The sequence below is a fragment of the Cynocephalus volans genome, chromosome 2, assembly GCF_027409185.1.
Source record: "Cynocephalus volans isolate mCynVol1 chromosome 2, mCynVol1.pri, whole genome shotgun sequence".
NCBI lineage: Eukaryota > Metazoa > Chordata > Mammalia > Dermoptera > Cynocephalidae > Cynocephalus > Cynocephalus volans.
The window spans coordinates 151,134,322-151,156,107 of record NC_084461.1 but is presented as its reverse complement, the minus strand read 5'-3'; the positions used below and the strand labels follow the sequence as shown (position 1 = coordinate 151,156,107).

Here is a 21,786-nt window from a genome sequence, read left to right as displayed (position 1 = left end):
CCTCCGTCCCAGGAGTTTTGAAAATGGTGCCCAAGGAGGGGTGGGGTTCCCTCTCCCTGCTCTGCATCCTGCCCCAGAGTCTGGGACGTCAGGGGAACTTCCCCCAGAGCATCAGGCAGTCACGAGCTCTCAGTCTTGCCACCAATGTGGCTTTGGTGGTTTCCAGAACTTTTAGGGCAGCCTAGTCCTGGTTGCTGAGCAACAAGGACACAAGTCCTTCCTGGGCAGTGAGATGCACCCTCCACTTGGGGCTCTTCTTGCAGGGCTGCATGGAGGACAGAGGGAGATCCCTTAAATCAATAGGGCTGCTAATGCAATGCTCTTTGCCTTTGCAGACCCCAGGTGCAGCGGTTTCCTGAAGAGACAGGTAAAGTTGTCAGGGCTGGGAGGTGATTGCTTTAGGAGGCAATGGGTATGTCCTTGTCTTTTGGTTCATGGGGCTCCTGCAGTGCCATGCAGGTGACCTTACTCATCGCCAGTTTTTACCCAGAAAAGTGTTTGAGCCTGATTGAGAGAAGAAAATGTGTCACTCTGAAGGGCCCTCAACTTCTGGTGTCTGCTCAGCTGGGACCCTCTGCAGAGACACGCTGAGGATCTCTGGGAGCTCTGTGGGGCAGCATAGATGGACCTAGCACCTGAGTCTTTCAAGCAGTTTTTCAATTGTTAAATTGTACACAGTGTTAAAATGCAGATTCCTGGGCCCCACCCAGTCCTGCTGAATCAGAAGCTCTAGGGATAGGGCCCCAAGTATCTGCATACTTTAAAGCACTCCTAAGTGAAAGGTTGAGAACCACTGCCGCCCCCTGGTGGGATGAGCTCCTTAGGTAGAAACTCTAGAGCTGACGGTAAGTTGCCAGGTAATGTGGAAGGTAGGAGAGGGCCTGGGATGGGGTGCGGTGTGGGAGGGTATCAGATGGGGGGCTGCTTTGACTTCCCTCCAAGTGGCAGGGCTTTTGGTACTGATGATGGTGTTATCTCCTCCCACAGAAAGCCATGAAGAAGACAATGGGGGCTGGTCATCCTTTGTGAGTATGGTGTGGCCTGTCTTCCACCTGTACAGCAGTGTCCAGGGTGGCTTTGTAATAAGGATCTACCATAACACCAAGTGTGGCAGGGCCTCTAGCAAGGTGCCAGTGCACCCACCCAGGGCTCAGAAAATGTGTTCCGCAGTGGGCCAGAAAGTAAATATTTTAGGCTTTGGAAGCCATACAGTGTGTCTCAGCTACTCTACTCTGACATTATAGCACACAAGTAACCATAGACAATGAACAAAGGAACAGGTATGTCTGGAGCCAAAACACCTTTATTTACAAAAACAGGGGTAGGGGCTGGACTTGGCTCTTGGGCTGTAGTCTGCTGACCACACAATTACCTACCTTTACCACCCCCATGGGAGGGCTTTTCCCCACCCCCATTCTGTTGTGTCCAAAAATGGACTCTCCTAGAAATCTAAGCTGAAATAGCTTTTCTCATGGACTTGAGTCCCGATCGGTAGCACAGACAAAAACGGATTTCAGAATTGACTTAGTCCTGAAAAGACCTCAGGGATGGACCAATGCAGTTGGTTTTTACAGTTGAGGGGTCACAGTGATCCCCTTTGAGAGTCTAGTGGGCTCTGCACACCCCCACCCCAGAAAACTACATATACAGTCCCCACCCCTGAAGCTAGACTCAGGCTAAGAACTCTATTCTGGATTGTAGCCCAATCTATTCATTTTATAGAAGAAGGAACTGGGACCATTGGAGAATGTGACTTATGTAGAGCCACACGGCTAGCTAGAGGCAGACCTGGACCAGGCCACCCAACCCTTGGTCGGGTGTTCTTTCTGGTAAGCAGCTGCCTCTAGTGCCTTTAGAAAGCAGACACAAAAGGTCCCTCATCCTATTGGGATTCTGGTAAAAGAAAGCATTTAATGTGAAAAAGCTTTTTTAGTTACGTTTGTGTTTTCTGAAAACAAAGGAATATAACATTTATTTTGTACAAAAGGGAAAGTAGACCAGTGTTTTCCCCCAAATGTTTACATATTTGCACAAAAGCTGAATCTGTCACTGCTTAACATATGGCCCCTTCTGTGCTCAGCCTGCAGCTAGTCTTCAATCCTCCCTATAAACCTAGGCCTTCTACTCACTGGCGTCTATAAAACTTGATAGTTGTGTTATGTGCCCAGCTCTGCACAGGGGACCCCAGGGAAAGTGGGTGGAGATAACTCAATCATGAACATTTTACAGTAAGCATAACACATGTCAAGAAGGTAAACTGAGGCACAATAAAATTTTAGAGTGTATTTGGGCAAACAACAATTCATGTTTGAATCAGCAGCTTCAAACAAGAGGTGGTTCGGTTCGGGAATGCAATGGGGAGGCTTTTATAGGACAGACACAGAAGTAAAGCAAAGAAACTATTTGCTTCGTTACAGTTATCCAGTTGCCTTATTTGGTCTATTCCACTGGGAAGTCCCTAGTTATAAGTTTGTTGGCTGCTTCTAATTGGTTGAGCTTAGGTTCTGTTTTTTCTTTAATATAGGAAAGAAATAGCTCAGGTTAAGTTTTGTTTATGTTCTCAAATCAAACAAAGTTGAGGTCACTTGTAAGGTCTAACTGGTTTTATCTGCTCAAGGATTCTTCAGGACTGGTTTCCATTTAAATTTAACACTCATAAGACAGAATATGGTTTGTGACAAGATCGTGAATACAAATTTAGGGGCCAAATGATTGGAAGGAAATAATTGTTCTAGAAGCAGAGAGGAAAACGCTGTTGTTTGAGAAAGGCTTCCAGAATGAAGGCTGATGCATGTATGCATCTGGAGTGGACAGGCCCAAGCATGGGCGACACTGTCATTTTAGGATGGTGTCTGCAGGGGCTGGAGGGGGCACCTGTCTGCGGACCTCCATGCTGAGAACGTTGTTCCTGTTCTGTTCCTCAGGGGTTCAGTGTCCACCTGCTCCTAAGTTATAGGAACACTGACAGGGCAGGACAAAGTCTTTTCTGGAGTCAGGAAGGTCCTCAACCCTACTTTGCCTTCCTATAGTTGTTTTACTATTTCTCAAGACAAAAACAAACACAAGAATCTTTCAACTGAACAACTAAGAGACAGTCCTCCTCAAGCCACCTATCAAAGCTGTCAGGATTTCCAGACTATTTGTACATAGCTTTCCTTGAAAAGTTGTCACCATCTATTACTCCTTTCTATGCCACCCTTGACTTTAGAGCTCTGTGCTCATTCCTTTTCCCATTTGACTGTAGCATGGCAGTGATGAGCCACTCGCCACTTGGTGGCTGCTGGTGCCACCTCTGCTTGAGAAATCATTACGATGCTTGTCCACACTCAGGAACTGCTTCAAAGACAACCACCTAACACCTAGGGCTTACTTTCCATGGGGCCCATGAAGAAGCAAAAATAAAATACAATAAGAAATCTAAAATTTATAGTCTTTTCCAAGAGAGCAGCTTCAAATGCAGTGTCAGATTTCATGAACAACAAAATGTTGTTTCCATTCATTTGATTCTCAGCAGAAAGAATGGCACATCCCCTGGCCATCCCCTCTCCCACACAACTTAATCTGCCTTCCAATTAACAGGCTTTGTTTGTCTGGTTTCCCTCATTAGCTTGCCTTTCAACGCTGCCCTGGGTTATAAGGAGAAGAAGTTTTTTGAGCACAGCCACACTAAGAACAGAAATGACAATTAACTGGTGTCATCACAAATGCTCCAGGCATTTGGTCTTTCTCTTGCTGATGCCTGGAGTAGAGATAGTGTTTACTCAAGACAGAGCCCATACCCCCACCCCCTATTCTAGCATCCTCATTTCTTCTGTTTTTCTCTGCTGTGCAAAAAGTTGTAAAGGAAAAAGTACTAGCCTAATGGCCGGAAGATCTTGACTGAGGTCCCAAGCGCACGACTTGTGATATTGTGCTCCCCAACCTCAGTTTCCCCATCTGTAAAATAAGAGTAGCCATCCTTGGGCTGCTGGCCCCCAGGGTGTGCCCTTGTGAGGCTCAGCAGAGAGAGAGAGTAGACACAGGCACTTCAAGTGCCACAGAGCCTCTGCAATTGTACTGTCCCTGTCACTGTGCTGGCAGGAAGATGACTATGAAAGTCCCAATGACGATCAGGATGGGGAGGATGATGGTGACTACGAGTCCCCCAATGAGGAGGAAGAGGCGCCTGTGGAAGACGATGCTGATTATGAGCCGCCACCCTCCAACGACGAGGAAGCTTTGCAGAACTCCATCCTGCCTGCCAAGCCTTTCCCCAACACCAACTCCATGTACATTGGTAAGGACCTGCTTCCTGATTGCTGGCCGGGCAGCCCAAAGCCACACTCCCCACTGCTGCATGGGAGGCTGGTGCCCCAGCTTGCCCAATGGAGCAGAAACCTTTGGGTGCTGGTACCAGCTCACCTTCTTAATGGCTGTGTGGCTTTGGACAAGTGACTCCACCTCTCTGGGCCTCAATTTCCTTATCTGCAAAATAGTTTAATAGCAGTAAAGAGCACATAAGTTACCTGTGAGGATTACTGATCCTGCAAACAAATCAGAGCCTGTGGTAATGTGGATACCATTATCCTGACATCAGCAATTAACTGCCCCTAAAGGGTATTTGGCAGTTATAAATCATTCTGTGGGTTACTCAGGCACTCGAGAGCACCTTTCTGTTCCTCCCTGTCTTTTGACCAAATCATAGTTATGTGGCACTACCACCTGCAGACTGTCAGAATAAAGATAAAGATATCGAGTAGAGTTTGACTCTAACTTTAAAAAATTTAGACCGTATTAAAGATTTTAATAATCTACCTGTCGTTAGCCCATTTCTCTCTAATTCATTCATTCATTCATTCATTTAGTGAACAAAAATATTGATCTACTGTGAGCCAGCTTCCATTCTAAGTACTGGGAAATCATCAGGAGAGAAGACACAGCCCTTGCCTTGGGGGGCTTACATTCTAGTAGCGGTGGTGACAGAAGACAAACACATGCACACATGCATAATATAATATCAGGGAGTAAGCCAGAAGTTGATGATCAACACCACAAAAAATTAATACTTCTAATCCTGTAGGGTGTATAACGCTTTGCAATTTTAAAGTCCTTTCACAAACACTGTCTCAATATCTCATTTTGTGTTATTAAGCACTCTGTGTGATAAGGGCAACATTACCAGCTTTGTTTCGTTTCTAAGGAAATGGAGGTCCAGAGAAGAAATGGAGACCTAAGCTGTCGTGCCAGTTATGTAGATATGGGGTGAATGAGACAGTCCTCACTCTAAGGGCCTCATAGTCCAGTGGGTGAGGCAGCATCAAACAAACAAGTCACAGAGTTATTTAACTGCACCATGATATATAGTCAAGGAGACAAGTGCAGGAGATGAGGCTGGAGTGGATGCCTACTCTGGGCCTGCTTTTCTTAGGATGTGATATTTAAGCTGCAATATTAAAGGATGAGTACGAGTTGGCCAAGTGAGGATAAATGTGGTAAGGGAGAACACTTGAAGCAATAGAAATGGCTGTGCAAAGGCCCTGAGGTTCAAAGGAGCATGGTGTGATAGAGGAGCTGGCCAGCATGGGTGGACTGGTGTGAAATTAGCCAGGCTTGTGCTCACTCTGAGCCCATTCTCTGTGGTAGAACAAGGCCTCTCCAGGGCCAGGCCCAGGGGGAGGCAAGGGAGGCACCACAAGTAAGGAGGCGCTCACTCGCCTCTCATGCCTCACAGTCCCTTCCTGGCCTTTCCTTGTTGAAGGGGGAGGAAATAATTGCCAGCCTGTCAACCTGGCCTGGGGATACCTCTGTGGCAATCAGAATAATGTGAGTTTCTGTCCAGGGCGAGTCTGTGTACTGGTTAGGAATCTGCCATTTAGTAACAAGGGATGGTGACCAGCTCTTCCCTTTAATGGGAGAAATGGGCAAAAGGAGGAAGTGGGAGGGGCAGGACTGCCCAGATCATTTGTGAGGGGAAGGAAGGGGAACCAGAACAGGCTCCCCACAAGTGGTGACAGCCGGTTAAACCCTGCACAGGCATCTGGATGTGCTGTGTGTGAGTGCGCACTCACGTGTGTGTGCGTGTGTGCAGGTGTGTGTGCGTGTGTGCAGGTGTGCACATGCGTGCTTTTGTGTCTGTGCATGCGGAGGCATTTGTATGTTTACTCCTTTACAATTTAGTCTGAAAATACTCCCTCCTGGTACTGGCTGAGCTGATTAGCAAGAGGCTTTTCTTTGTTTGGCAAAATCTCTGGTAAATACCTGTGCCCTTGAGGAGAGATAAGAGCCAGCCGGTGGTTGAGGAGAGAAAGAGGGCCAGGGAGGGGCCAGGAATTCCCCACCCCTTGTGGGATCCCGGCTGGGTCTTGCCACGCTGGGGCTCGAGGTGGCGCAGGTGCAGGTGTGGGGGATGAGGGTCAGGCGCCCGTGGGGCCCGAGCTGCACAGAGTCGGGCGCAGCGTCTGTTCCTGGAGACCCCCGAGTTCGGCCAACATTCGTCTTAGTCTCGCATTTCTCCTTTCACTGTAATATTCTTGTGTTTCCACAGACCGGCCCCTCTCCGGAAAAGCCCCCCAGCAGCCTCCTGTGCCCCCCCAGAGACCGATGGCGGCCCTCCCTCCCCCGCCGGTGGGCCGGAGCCCCTCGGTAGGCCTCCTCACGTTCTTTTATGGCACTTTGCGTCCTCTCCAGTTATTTTCTCTGCCAGAGAGAAAACTCCAAATATCTTTACCTAATTCTATTTTTGTAAGAAAAGAGTATATCTAGGCTGGGAAAACGCATCTCTAAGTACTCCCTGTGTTTCTTTTTTTTGGTGATTTTTATTTACATCATAATGCTTATTGGTACTTTCCGTGTGCCATAAACAATATAAACTACTCATATGATAAAAATTCCCCTCCGGTTGCTTTCCACTATTTGAAGTAAGTGAAAACTGTAAAATAAACTCTAAGAAAACTGAATTCAGTCAGTGGCACCTACTGGTATTGCCTGCCTGGGTACCAAGCCCTCACCTCTCTCCTGCAAAAAGACTTGCACCACCTGTTGGCCCACGCCTGAAATTCCAAGGATGAATGCCTTCAGAAAACCTTTCCTCTTTCTCCAAGCATTTAATCCAGCTCCTGTGGATCTCATAAATTCCCAGAGCTACTCTGAGAAGCCCAGACTAAGGAGTTGATTGATAGCTGGGAATGTGTTCTTTTCACAAGTGTCCTGAGCACTTTAACAGCTGTGGCAAATGACAAAGTGATAGGACTAGAAGGAAGGTGATGACATATTTTCCCAAAAACTCAAAATCTGGATCACATCAATTAGGACCTCCTGTCCGAGAATAGATGCCTCCCTCCTGCTTGTGCAGTTCCAGTGCAAAGGGGGCTCACAGAAGTGAATTTATCTACAAATGCATTTTGCTTTTGAAATCTGAAAACCTTCACCTCCACTATTGGGATGCAGAATTCACTCATTCCATCGACAGATATTGATTGAGCAGCTACTATGTGCCAAGCAGTGTTCTAGGTGCTGGGGACAGAGTGTGAGCAAGATGAATAAGGTCCCTGCTTTCTTGTAGTTTCAATGTGGGTTAGGAAGAGTCAGATAATAAACAGGTACACAGATGTATAAATGAGGTCATTTGAGGAGTTAGTTGTGGTTAGGGGGACAGAAGACCAGGTAACATGATAGTGGGTGGGGAGGTGACAAGGAGCTGGGTCAGAATGAGCCAGTTGTGGGAAGCTGGGAGAAGAACATTCTAGGCAGAGGAAAACACAAGTACAGAGATGCCAAAAAGGGCTGGAGCTTGAGATTCTGGAGAAACTACAAGACAACCCTATAGTGGGGGCCCAGGGAGCATCAGAGAGAGGTGTATGAGAAGGGGTTGGCAGGGTGGACAAGTGCCAGGCAGGGCTTGCTGACCATGGTGAGTTTATATTTTTTTCCTGATGTGGTGGGAGCTGCTGGAGGGCTTAGCAGGGAAGTGACATGCTCACTTGGCAGTCACGCAAATAGCTTGCACAAGAGAGTGTAGAATAGGGAGCACAGACAGGAGGCTATTGCAGTAGTTCAGATGACAAATGGAGAGGATGTTGGTGGGTGGAACGTGAAGATGGAGAAAAGTAAGTAGATGCAGACTTATTTATTTTTGGAGACAAAGCCACCAGGTCTTGCTGATGTTAGAAATGCTTCCTAACATTTGGGTCTTTTTTTATGCAGCCACTACCCCCTCCTCAGCCCAACCATGAGGAGCCTAGCAGAAGTAGAAATCACAAAACAGCAAAGCGTAAGTATAAGAGCCATTCTCTCTGGCCCACCAGCCCACCCCCTCCCACCCCAGGCAGCTGCTTTCTTCCTTTACTTGACATCAGTCTTTTTCCCTTCCAGTCCCTGCTCCTTCAATAGACAGAAGCACGAAACCTCCCCTAGATCGTTCATTAGCTCCGTTTGACAGAGAGCCTTTTGCACTAGGTTGGTATGATTCATATTTGATGCATAGTAATAACGGTCAACCTTTATAGAGTGCTTACTGCATGCTTTTCACATGTACCATCTCATTTAACTATTGCCACAATACTATGAAGTGGAGTCTAGCAGAATCATCCTCATTTTACATATGAGGAAAGTGAGGCACAGAGGTAAATTACCAAGATCACTCAGCTATCAAGTGATGGGGGCAGAGACCCAAACCAGATCAGCCTGACTGCAGAACTCCTGGGCTGTGCCTGCTTCTTCAGGCATGTGCTCTGTGTACACACCTCATTGTCCTTCAACCAAGAACCATGGGAGGCTTTGAGGTGCAGAGGGAGGACCTGGACTAAGAGACGAGAGGTCTTGGAGAGCTGTTGTCTGCCCCTTGGTGGCTATTTAGTAGCTAACTGACCACAGGGCTGTTACTCTTTCAGGGCTCAGTCTTCTAATTGGTAAAGGTGGGTGTTCTGTAAGGAGAAAATGCTTTATAGAACTCTAAGGTGTTATTTAAGTGTCAGGGCTGTCTTTTGTTGTATGCATGCAGTTGACCAAACACTGGGTATACTACAGTTCTTTTCTTCCACAGAGTATTCTACAATTCTCGCTACCTCCACATGGAGCTATTTTCAGTTCAATTCTAAAACTTAGCTACCATTTATGGAGCCCCTACTATGGGGCAAGTGCTTTACCTAAAGCAAATATACCTACGTTATCTCTAATCCTCATGCCAACTCAACAAAAGGGATATATTACTATCTCTACTTCACAGATGATGAAACTGAGGCTCGATGAAGTTGAATAATTTGCCTATATTTGAATAAGTAATGCAGGATTTGAACCCATGTCTTTCTGACTTCTAAGTGGGTGCTCTTTCTCACCACATCATGGTGCACTTGAGGTTTTAACTTGCTGTGAACTAGATGGGTCTGGGGCAGGAACTCTGAAACTGAACCAATAAGGAGCCCCTGCCCTTCCTTAGCTATGCTCTGAGCAAGGCATTTAGCCTTTTGTGGCCTTGATCTCCTTGTCCATTGGCAAAATGACATTCAGTTCTAGGATTTGAAGCTGCTGCTTGCTGCTGTTTTCCTAAATTGCCTCACAGCTCAGCTGAGGCATAGAAAGCTGTGTTGGCTATTTTGGTTTAGAATAGTTCACTGCAGAGAGCTGCACAAATTATGTAAAAGTACAGATTTGACTTCAGACGCTAATCCTGCTCACTACTATGAGCCAAGGCATCAGAAAAGTGGAATACTGACATCACGTCCTTCACAATCGTCTCCTGACACAAAAGTTACCCTTTTTAAAGATTCTTTCTTTCTATTTAAAAAAAGTTTTTAAAGATTTTTTTTTTCCTAACAACACCTGTTCTACCCTTGAATTACTCCCTTGTTCATGATATTTTGAAAGATCTAACTTCTTACAATGCTTAGCCTTTTGACATGAGATTCCTAACACGCCCGGAGAATATGCATAAATCATCAGATTTCTTAAAAAGAAAAATGCATTCAGGCTGAAAGATATAAATCTAAATTTTCTGGGTACCACTCTAAAGTAGAGGTTCTATCCCAAACCAAAGTTTTATAAATAGTAAACATCATATACCATCGAAACTCTCTTCCATTAGCCAGTAAGATCGTTACAGTGTGACAATATTCTTAAGACCTATATGGACCTGGCATGTACTCAGTCCTTAAGGAATAAATCATGCTGTGGAAATGTGAAAGCAACAGGAGGATCCTATCACCAGTCACCTTAGGGTGTTAACTGTGCCTGGGCATGGGAGGGAGAGAAAGAGAAGCGCTAACTGACAATTGTCAGCGCGCACCCATCCTGTCCTTTACCTTGCACATAAGTTGTCATGTAATACTTACAGCAAACTTATGCTGTTTTAACTTATAATCCCCATTTTACAGATGAGGAAATTGAGACTCAAAGTGCTCAATTGAACTTGAGCATTGTTCAAGGTCATACAGGATTTTAGACCTGGTTGAATCCAGTTAGTAATACTTTTTTTCACATCGAAGACAAAGGGCACAAAGGGCAAACCTACCCTCAGGGACTTCAAGATAGAATAAAAATTAAATTGCTTTGAATAACTTGGCAGTATAGAGTTCTCAGTTGCACCTGGCATTTCTTCAGGGAGGCTGAATGTCATCCGTTCTAAGAGAAAAGTCAAACAAACAAATAAACATAAGCCAACAAAAACCAAAACAAAATGATTCGTAGCCCACCAGGAAAATCTCCTATAACCCTCTCGGCCAAGTTAGAAGTTTTTTCAGAAACGAAGTGGAGTGTTTTACATAACGCCAAACATACCACAGGAGTGCAGGAAAATTAACCCCTCCAATGCACATGGGTTTATTTCAGATATGGAAATAAAGCTTAGGCTGTACAAAGAACATTTTGGCCAAAAAAAGAGACATAAACCTCCAAGAAGATGTTAATCCTTTTGATCATCATTTATATTAAATAAAATGTTGAAAATAAGCCCAGAACCCACAAGATTGTTTGTATGTACAACAGTATTGTTTATAAAAAGCGATAAACAATATAAGTTGTATTGCAAAAAACTGTGTGATCTTGGGCAAGCCACTTAATTTCTCTAAGCCTATAAAATTAGGTGCTCTGTAATGGACCCTTCCAGGTCTGAAGTCTGTGATTCTTCAGTGCTCAAACCCAATCAGCCTAAAGGGCTGAGTCAGACTCATGATTTTATCAAACTACGTTTTAAAAACTCATGCTAATCATGTCCTGAATTCAAGGCCCATTTGCTATCTGTTGTTTACAGGAAAGAAACCAGCGTTTTCTGACAAGGTAAGCTATTTCTCTGTGTGTGTGTGTGTGTGTGTGTGTGTGTGTGTGTTCATTTTGCTTCTTGTCATTATTCTTTGAAAAGTCTTGGGCACTCATCTGTCTTCCCTGCTGTCTTACAGCCCTCGATTCCAGCAATTCCAACGGGAAGGTAAGACCATCTGTTGCATTTAGGTGAGGGCACATGGGGTATATTATAGAACTCTGTCACAGCAGTTTAGTTTGTTTCTCACATATCCTTTCTCTGTACTCTGCAGGCCTCTTGGGGAGCATTTACCCAAGATACAAAAGCCTCCTTTACCACCAACCACAGAAAGACATGAAAGAAGTAGCCCCCTGCCAGGGAAGAAGCCACCTGTGCCAAAGTAACTGTCTTGTGTTGCTTGCACTTATTCAAACAGAGTGCATGATCCTGGAAACCTGCCTAGTGTGAGCTCTATGCTGGGAACTGAGAGTCTGCAGCGCTGTGGGTGGGAGTGGGCTCCTTTTGTTGCTGTGGCTTGAGGAATGTTCAGGCTTCTCAGGGTGGATATAAAGTACCAGCATCTCTTTGAAGAAACTGGGGATCTAGCTGAGAAATGAGTAGAGACATGCTTAATCAGGAGTATGACTGCTGTTTGTGGAGACCTTGTCTTCAAACAGTCAGATTTTTGGTGTTTTCCTGCCTTGTTAGAGCAAAGCCTTCACAATGCATATAGGAGATGTACCTACCATTTTATTTTTCAGTGCAGGTAGCAAAGAGAAAATAATTGAGGGCGGTTTTTAGGTCACTATAAGAGTCTACTGCTCAACCACATTTTATAATTGCAGAATACTGAGGTCTGCGCTAGTATTTCTAACCTTACTACAAAGTCATTTTGGGCCTATTTACCAAATGGCACAAACGTATCTGGGTCAGGGCCAACCCTGCTACTTAAGAAGGATATAACCAAGGCTTTTTTAGCTCTCATCTGTGATATCAGGATTCACAACTATCGCCCTTGCTTGGCTGTTGTGAGGATTAAATCAGGCCAGGTGTAGAGTGTGCCAGAAAATTCAGTAATCAAGTTTAATAACACTTTAAAGCACTATTTTGAAAATCAAAATGAACACAAAAAATCATAATGAACAAAGTATCAAATTTTTAAATAAACTCAGGGTGAGATGATGGTATAGGAAGCATCTGACACATATGGGGGTCAACGAATTGTCCTCCTCTTTGATCCCTCCCTAAAGAGAACACAACGTGGGCACAGGCAGTACAGATGCCCACCGCAGCTCTGAGGCAGGTGTCACCAAATCTGCGTGACTAGCTCGTTTATCTGGGCCAACCGCACTGAGCCCCCTTTGGGAAAATCCCAAAGCAGAAACGTTTCCCCACTATCTTCCCTTTGCATACAGGGGAAGCCCTGAGATGGCTGTTTTAAAACATCAGCAAAGGAGAATATTACCTAAAATGTTTTCATTTGTTTGGAGAAACATCTACTCAGTGAAATTTAATAGCTACTAAAGGGTTAGTTTGCTGACTAACCTTTCTTTTTTCAATAAATATATAATTATTTGCTGCAGTAGCTACTCAAAATAAAGGTTTGCCTAGCTCAGCTTGTACCGATCACAGAACATCGAGTACCCAAATCTCCCTTCCACTCCCTTTCTCTGCCTTTCTGCTGGGGCAAGCTGCTTCCCACCTTACCATGGCTCAGTGGATTTGATTTCTCATTATTGGATTAAGTGAATATATATTCTGAGGCTGGCTCTTAAACTCTTTGTGCTCAATTCATTTTCTTTGCCTTGATTCACTTCAGGCACGGATGGGGATCAGACAGAAGAGAGAATGTAAGTATAAAATGTCATCTTGTAAATGCTTGGCAAAGGAAAAGGCAGTGCAGGCTCCGTGAGGTTGGGACTATATACATGCGTCTTGGCTTTCATTGAAGCTCAGTGCATGGAGCAGGGCCCGCACACAGTAGGCTCTTGAATACTGATGTCCGCATCATTGGGGTCTCGATCTTTCCCTTGAGTTCATCATGCTGTATTGCTTAACTCCATTCCTCTGAGAGCTTCCAGAGTGGCTGGGTTAGTTGCAGCCCCATGACCAGGTAGTAGTTAGCAAGGTGAGAGGGCAGGGAGCAGAGGAGAGAATAAAGTGAGAGGTGCCCAACAGTCTAGGCCTCATGCCAAAGTTTCTAAGGCCTCTGTTGTATGGCCTAAAAAGAGGGAAAATAGAATTTATTGAATGCTTACCATGTGCTCGTTGGCAGGGTGACCAGCTGTCCCTGATTACTGGAGCTTTCCCAGCTTGAGCATTGAAATTTCCACATCACAGCAACTACCTCAGTCCTAGGCAGACTAGGATGGTTGGTCACTCCTAGCTTTATATACTCTTTGCATTTAATGACCCTGTGAGGAATCATCCTTTTTCTTTTACTCAGAGGAAATTGAGGCTCAGAAGGGGTGAGATACTCATTGCAAGTTGTGCAGCTAGAAAATAGCCAGCATTTGAATCCAGGTCTGTCTGAGTTTGTCTATGCTACAAGCCTTCTGAAGGCCATCAGACCCCTGCCTCTGCTCGAATGCTCAGCCCCACAAGTGCCTGCTGTTTCCATAGCTCTGTGCTAGATGCTGTGCGTGTTCAAAAGAAGTGCTAAGATATTATGGAGACAGGCTCACCCACATCACACATGCTAAACATGGAATGTTTGATCATGGAATACTCTGTGGAGGCTAAGGGAAGAAAGTGATCTGTGTAGGTCAAGGAGCCATTTAGAGGAGGTGAGATTTATGATGGTTATTGAATGATGGGGGGACACAGAATAGTCACCCTAAGAGGCAGCCAAAGTGCATTCCAGCCTCTGGAATGTCCTGAGCAGTTGGATGGCAATGCCCATGGAGCCTGCAGGGATAGCAAGGACAGCAGTGTGGCTGCAGGGACATAGAGACAAATGGGGGTAAGGTTGGACAGTGAGGGTAACATCACATTACTGAGGTTCCCAGTCTCTAGAAGGCTTGACACTTGCTGTCATGAGAATATGGGTGTTGTATATTCTTGACCCAGAGAGGACACAGTTGCAACAGTGTCGAAGAGCGATTTTACTGTGTGGATTCATGAGCCCAGGTGCATTTATTTATGCAGCTCTCTGCTGGGACTCCCATTTGGCCCATTGGGATGAGTGATCCTGACTGTGGTCCTTCTTGCCTTGTCTCAATGTGTAGTAGGACTAATGATAGCTAACTTTTAGTAAAGAGCACTTAACATATGCCAGATACACATAGTAACTAACTTAATCCTTGCAATGCCACTTTGAAGAATGTGCTATTTCATCACCCACTAGTCTGGCCTAACAAAACAAATCTAAGTTAAGCTTTTTGGTCTACTAGTCAATGGCAAAATCATTTTGTCCCTTTGAACTGCATTTCTTATCTGAGAAAATAGTCCTTCCCTTGTCTATTTTGCAAGGTTGCCCTGAAGATAAAAATGGGTAGGGTTGTAGATGTACCTCGTAAGCCACACTATAAATAAGTAGGGTGGTGTCACTGCTAAGAAGAGCAGCCATTGCAAACGAGGGCCAAAGAGAAGGCTGAGCTTTGGGTCAGACAGATTTGGGGTCAAATCCATTTTATACCCCTTGGCGAGGTAGGAATCCTTCCTGAGCATCATATTTCCATTTGTAATATGAGGATGTTAAATTCTTGAAGAGTTGCTAGGAGAATTGAATGAAATGTTGTGTATGAATCTTTTTGGCACATCATAGATATTGTCAGTATTGTTACATCTTTAGGCCTTTTTAGGCACTTCAGAATCTATTTCATGCTAAGTACATGAGGAGAGTCTCAGATTGGAGTGTCCTTAGATGATAGTTTATGGTAAGAAATCATAAACCTCTTAGCAAGTTTTAATATTCTCCATAATGTATTTATTATGAACTGGCATAACTGCTAAAGAAACAAGCAGTGACATTTATTTGAGAGCGCCGAATCCTAACCACTAGACAACCAGGCAGTGACATTTATTTGATTGAGAAATGCAGTTTTTCTTTTAGTCACTGTATTTTGATGATAAGTTAATATCTTTTTTTTCTTTTTTTCTCCTTCCCAGGATGAAGATGATGGTATGTTCAGAAATGCTTTCTTACAACTTATAACTCATTTATAACTCATTCTTCTATTTTTCTGCTCAGGCATTCAAATGGAGTCATTTAGTACAGAAACCCCAAAGAATCAATTATAACTGTTAAATTAGTATTAAGTAGAATTATACCAATTGGTATATTGCATAACTGTAGTAAAATGAAATTGTTTGATTTGGTGACCAAAGAGAACTGTTATGTTCATGGGTAACAGTGCAGATTACTTAATTGTACAAAAAAATTAAAAATTGCACATATGATTTGATAATTTTTTTTTAATATTCTGCCCTCTAACACATGTGGGTAAAGAATCAATAACTGCAGATGAATGAGATAGCATAAAATTTTGGCTTTCATAAAACAAAACAAAACTTGTGAATCATTTCTGAAATTCATAAGGTTTCCAGTTGACAATTTTCTGACAAGGTAGCATTTCAAAAATTAAAAAAATAAAATAAGTGTGTATTATAGAGAATGATATAGAACAGCATTTTAAAAATGTATTCTAAGGTGATAAATCATCTAGAAAAACCTTGGGGGTAGGGTTCCATCCTACCCCTTCCTAATTATATCTGATCTTTTGGATTTTTGAATCTCTCTTTATACAAGCTATTTCAAACAAGGGAGCAGTTCTGGAATTTTCCTTAGTAACACTTGGATCCTGACAATCTCCTCAATGTTTTTCTACTTCCCCACAGTGCATCAAAGACCTTTGCCCCAGCCAGCACTACTTTCTATGAGCTCCAATACTTTCCCTTCACGATCTACCAAGCCAAGCCCCAAGCACTCTCTCCCTTCATCTCACATGCCTGGAGCATTCTCAGAAAGGTTTGTGGCTATTTCATTAAATTCTAGCTTAATATAACATCTGGGTCCACCAACACTGACATAATGCGAGGTGGGTTGAGGAAGAAAGAAATGAACCAGTGGGCAGCAGTGTATAAACAATTTGGGTGTTTAAAAACAAAACCAAAGTGAGCACTGAGAACAGCATGTTAATCTACCACTGTCCTCCGAGTCTCTGCTTGGGGTAAGAGGGGGACAGAATTGACTTCCCCCATGATCACCCCAGATAGGATGGATCCTTTGGCAGAAAATGGAGAATGTTTTCACTTTGTGAGTTCGAATAAACAAGCAATCGTTAAGAAACCCAATTAATTTAAGTACTTAGAGTTCATCTTGCATCTTGGATGGGCAGACTGAGAAAATGTGCCTTGCATGTAGCAGATGCTAAGACTTCATTGCGTGAGCTCTGTCCCTAGCAGGTCCATTTTCTGAAAGTCAGCAGCATTTTTCAGAATTCATAATAATGCTGTCCGAGGCACAGGCATGAACAGGATAAAGGCCCAGGTCATTCTTCCCCAAATAAGCCTCTTGCTGTCCCCAAGGCCTCCAGCCCTTTGGGCTCACCCTCTCCTTTAATAATCAGAGGGAGAAGCCCAAGTTCCCACCCTACATATTGTAGAAAACTCAACCACCAGCACGATCTTTCCACCCCTGCCAAATAACTGGAAGGATTCTTAAACTTTTTCATTTTCTCTGGGTGCCTCTTGCCCTGACTTTCTGCTGCTTCTCCTCATTCTTCTAGCTGTTTTTCTTCTTTTGCCAAGTCTGCTATTTTCTCATGTTGCTTTATCCTACACTGGGCCCCAACTCCATCCTTCATTCTCACAAAATGCCACTTGCCTGAGGTTGCTGTGCAAAGCACACTTTTACTGAAGGTTGGGGCGAATGCGTGAGGAGTTACTGTGTATCACGGAGGGAGCAGACAGCACAGACCCCCCACAGACCCTTCCTCCCCAACCCAGCCCCTGCTAATGCTGACGCTCTCTGATGCAGTACCATCTCTTTGCAGACCACTAGGCCCTGGGAATCACTGTTCACAAACAAATGCCCATTTATGTATTTTCCTACCAAAAGAGAAGTCCTCTCCCAAGCATTTCTGCTGTTCTCCAAACTCAAAGACCTCAACCTGCTAACAACTTTTTAAAGTAACTTTTAAATGCCCTTTATGTGGTTTTATTTTTGTTGTTTTTTGGCTTGCGAAATGTGTTAGCTCTTGGGACAGTAGTGAAATATGTCTGGTAAGTTCCTTCCCTTTGCCCAGCCCCCCTGGTATCAGGGAGGGGGGTGGGAACTAATAACAAAACAAGAAGCACTGTGGTCTAGCTTCCTGACCCTAGTTCCCCTATCTGGCTCCATCACCCCAATCCAACAAAAATACATTCTTTTCTGTCTCCACAGTAACAGTTTTCCACAGAGCGCCTCCCTGCCGCCATACTTCTCTCAAGGTTCGTACTCTGGGCTTTGGTGACCTACCCCAGCCAACATGACTTTCTGACTGGATTCTCAAACTGTCCCAAAGCCTTTTGGCAAGGGTTCTGTTGTTCCCTAAAAGCATCTGACTTCCTCATTCAGCATTTAATTCAGCATTTACAGTGTGCCCAGGGCTGTTTGAATGACCAGATACTGTATAAAATACTACATGCACACACACTTCACTAGGAAGCCAGCCCTAATCCCTAATCTTCCCAGGAGGGCTACTCCTACCTGCTGTTTCCATACAGAGCCCAGAACAGTGCTTGGTTCTCTCTGTAGTTAGTTTTAGTTTTCCATGATGAATCTGCCCTTGGGTTGTGAGTTGGGGAGCATGTTTAAAATACAGATTAAAAGAATCCCATCTCAAAGATTCTGATTTAGTAAGTCTGGGGTGAGACCCAAGAACCTGAATTTGTTATAATACTGCCTCTGGCTGTTTGCTTAGAGTATTCTCCAATTTAAATGTGCATACAAATCACCTGGGAATTGTGTTAAAATGCAGATTCTAATTCAGTAGGTCTGGGGTGAGACCTGAGGTTTGCATTTCTAACAAGTTCCCAAGCAATGCTGATGCTGCTGGCCCACTTTGAGTAGCAGCAAAGGCCTACAGTGTAGGACTAGATTGTGTTTATTTTTTATGTTTAAAGCTTTGCAAGTGACTGGCACATGGCACTTTTTAAACTCCTGTTGAATGATTGTCAAATGACTATGGAAAGTTATCCAACTCTAGTAAGTAAATATTTGCCATGCTGGGAAACTGGCCTACTGTTGCCAAAATTTCTATTTTTTTTTTAAAGAAAAGTTGAAAATATGGTCTTTAATGCGAAAATACCCAATTTTTAAATGTTGACTTAAATTATTTTAAAAATGCTGTGAAGAACACCTTTTTTTTTTTTTTGCAGTCATGGTCCATGAGCAGAAACACCAGTGTGTGTGTGTTTTAAATAGAAAGCTATGTTCATAAGTTTGAATTACAGCTCAAGAATAAACATTTTTTCAAGAACACATCTATGGTATTCAGTTGGAGACATCAGTTCACGTATGGATGTTGTCCCACTGCTGACATCAGTGACACCCACTAAGTTTTCAATATTTTCTAAGCATTTGAGGTTATAGTGTCCACATTCACCATATGTTTTCCCCAGTTTTCTGTTCCTCCCCCTTAATTTTCCACAATCCCCAAAACTCAATGTTTTGTAAACACACATTTGTGTTACCTGCCTGGCCCCAGTAGGCATCTGAGTTCCAACTTCACTTACAGCAATATTTCCAAAAGTACATTCTACAGATCTCTGATTTTATGAGTTGGTGATGAGGATTAGGAATGCAAATGGTTAAGTATTTTTTGGAATACTACCTTAATCAAAATTGATCCCCTTTCCCCCAAGACTTCCAGGACACCTTGTCCTCAGTCTTCTCAACTGGCTGCTCCAATGTCAGGAAGGTAATGGTTGTGTTGTGCATTGTCCAAAAATCTGTCACAACTTCCTGGAGAATCTAGATATTAAGGGTGGTGAATGACTGCAATAAAAATATATGTTTTGAATCAAGACTTTATGGTGCTGGGCTGCCGGTGCAGAAGCAGAAAGAGACTAATTCTTCAACTCTGAAACAGCCATGCAACACAGGCCTTAGTTCTGTTACTCTCCCATATTATTAGATTTCATTCATTCAACAAGCATTATAAAAGTGTAAAAGTGTTAGACAGTAAAGGTGGGGAGGAGGAAGGTCTATTTAGGCATTGGGAACCTGGAGAAGGAAGGCACTGGCAGCTCATGGCCAGCCTTATTTGCTTATTTAGGAACCAGGAAGGCCATCTTAAATAATCCTAGTGACATGGCTCAGGAGACTTCAACCCATCCCAGGTGTCTCTCCTCTCCTCAGTAGTGTAACAGTATAGATGTAGTAATAGTCCTGGTGCCAGATCACCTGGGGTACTTTTCAACATGCAGATTCCTGGGCCCTAGGTGATTCAGAGTCCCCCAGGGATTCTTACTTATGCACAGTAATGTTTGGAAACCACAGGTTCAAGTCTTGGCCTTGCCATATGATTTGCTTAGGCTCTTTGAGCCAGTTTTCTTGTATGCATAATGAAGATAATGCCCACCTTGTAATGTTGCTGTGAAGATTAAAGGTAATGTACACAAAGTGCCTTACTCAAGACCTGGACAGAGTAGTACTGAATAAATATTTGCCAAATGAACAAAGAATGATGGATGAATAATTAAGAGAACATTCAACTAACATAATTTTTCAGTTTTTAACAGCTGTGCTGGCACATAGAAAACAGCCTTGGCAATTACAAGTAAACACAATCAAACCTTTTCTGAGATGAGGAAACACATTCTTGTAAAGATTCAGGGAACTGTAAAGAAAAAATAATTTTAAAGTGAGGCACAACGGTTGGGTTATTTATAAGTACCCAATGGAGACTTCCTGATTGATCAGATAATCTGTAATGCCTTCTATGTGACTTGAACTAGTTATACTTCTTTAGAACAGTACGTAGCAAACTTTGATTCTAAAAGCTAACAATACTCTCAAGGTCATTTCATCTTGTCTTGGGAAACTTACATTTCTTTTTGTGAAAACAATGAAGACATAATTATCTTTATTACTGCATTGTCACTACATCAGTGATTGGCAGTCCATTCTGAGTGTGCTGTATTACAAGAATCTATGAAACATCTGTCTCTTGAATATTCTTTTTGATGTTCACATTGAAACAATTTTGGTTATTTCATAAATGGATCTGGTCACTATATTATGTAACATATGCACATGTAGGAAATTGTTCAGATTTGAAGTTCTGCTCTCAAAGTTTTACTGGCATGGTCACAGAATAATGCCTGAGCAGCCCTCATGGTTTTGAGCAGGTAAAAAGTATTTTTGAAGCTTGGTTTCTTGTTAGGTTAATTATTGGAACAATTGCAAGGGTATTTTGGAAAAAAAATGTGTTATGACAGAAATAAACAATAGCTTACAGTAAATTAACTTTCAGAATGCTATGCTTTTAAAGGCCCTGCCAACAGACCACTTCTCAGAGCTGAAGGCAGAAACTTTCCCCTGCCAGTTCCAAGCAAACCTCCACCGCCGTCCCCTGGGGAAGAAGAGGTAATAAAGCATATGTTTTATTTTTGTTTCCCCTCCAGCAAATGAATCATCAGAAATTCCCATTGAATACTGTTTTGTACTTTTATCTTCTACTAGTTTTATTTCATTTTTAAATTAAAGGAGAGGATCCAGATGAAAAATAATATGTTCTTTCAGATTCTTCCAATGGCAAATGTGTTTTGCATTAAACAAAGAGAAAAATAATCCTATCTTTCATGTTTCCTAGCTTATGACTTTGCTAAGTCACTTAAATGCTTGTTGATCCAGTGTTTTCATTCAGCATGTTATTATAGTAAACTGAAGAAATTATTGTATCTGTATCTTTCCTGATTAGAGGTTCCATTATACAAGGAATGCTTATTCACAGCTACCTTTGCAATCGGTGTCATGATAAAAAGCAGTTCACACAAATTATCTTCTATTAAGTCCCCCCTAAATGATTCTATACTCAAATTAAGAAAACAAATGTCTCAAACCTCATGGAATTGAAGTAGTGATTTATGGAAATTATTACTTGGAGGCTTTTCTTTTCACTTATATATGTAACTGCAACATTTATTCAGTTTTTAAAAATTTACATTTTCAGAATTCATTAAATGAAGAGTGGTACGTTTCTTACATTACCCGACCAGAGGCAGAAGCTGCTCTTAGAAAGATAAATCAGGTACTGTGCTGCAGTTTATTTTTAAGTAGTTATAAATATTAATAGAAGGAGAAGGGAACTGACTTTTATTGAATACCAATTATGGGCTACGAATTCTGCTAGGTACTGTTCTACTGTTATACCTAGGAGACCCGTTAGTGCCAGTGATTCCTGGACTCTGAAAAAAAAAAAAAAATCGAAATTAAGGCAGTCATTTGGCTGAGGAATCTTAAGAGTTTATTAACAAAAAAGTTCTGTCATAGGAATTGTGCAGTGTCAAAAGGAGACTCCCCAAATTTCCAAAATCTTACCAACTACATTTTCCTTTTAACACACAGTTGTTATCCACTTCAACGTGAA

The 21,786-nt window shown here is 43.0% G+C and overlaps 1 protein-coding gene across 1 annotated transcript in view; it reads left to right on the top strand.

Moving 5' to 3' along the window:
• The window catches only part of LCP2 (lymphocyte cytosolic protein 2), a 45,743-nt gene that overhangs the window by 20,273 nt on the left and 3,684 nt on the right, over positions 1-21,786 (top strand). Inside the window, exons 5-19 of the mRNA XM_063088102.1 lie at positions 336-367; positions 988-1,025; positions 4,081-4,276; positions 6,524-6,621; positions 8,182-8,248; positions 8,350-8,433; positions 11,222-11,247; positions 11,367-11,395; positions 11,502-11,609; positions 13,029-13,059; positions 15,320-15,332; positions 16,049-16,178; positions 17,595-17,641; positions 20,689-20,783; positions 21,370-21,447. Of these exons, the coding sequence (XP_062944172.1) occupies positions 336-367; positions 988-1,025; positions 4,081-4,276; positions 6,524-6,621; positions 8,182-8,248; positions 8,350-8,433; positions 11,222-11,247; positions 11,367-11,395; positions 11,502-11,609; positions 13,029-13,059; positions 15,320-15,332; positions 16,049-16,178; positions 17,595-17,641; positions 20,689-20,783; positions 21,370-21,447 (1,072 nt within the window). The remainder of the gene's footprint in view (positions 1-335; positions 368-987; positions 1,026-4,080; positions 4,277-6,523; positions 6,622-8,181; positions 8,249-8,349; positions 8,434-11,221; positions 11,248-11,366; positions 11,396-11,501; positions 11,610-13,028; positions 13,060-15,319; positions 15,333-16,048; positions 16,179-17,594; positions 17,642-20,688; positions 20,784-21,369; positions 21,448-21,786) is intronic.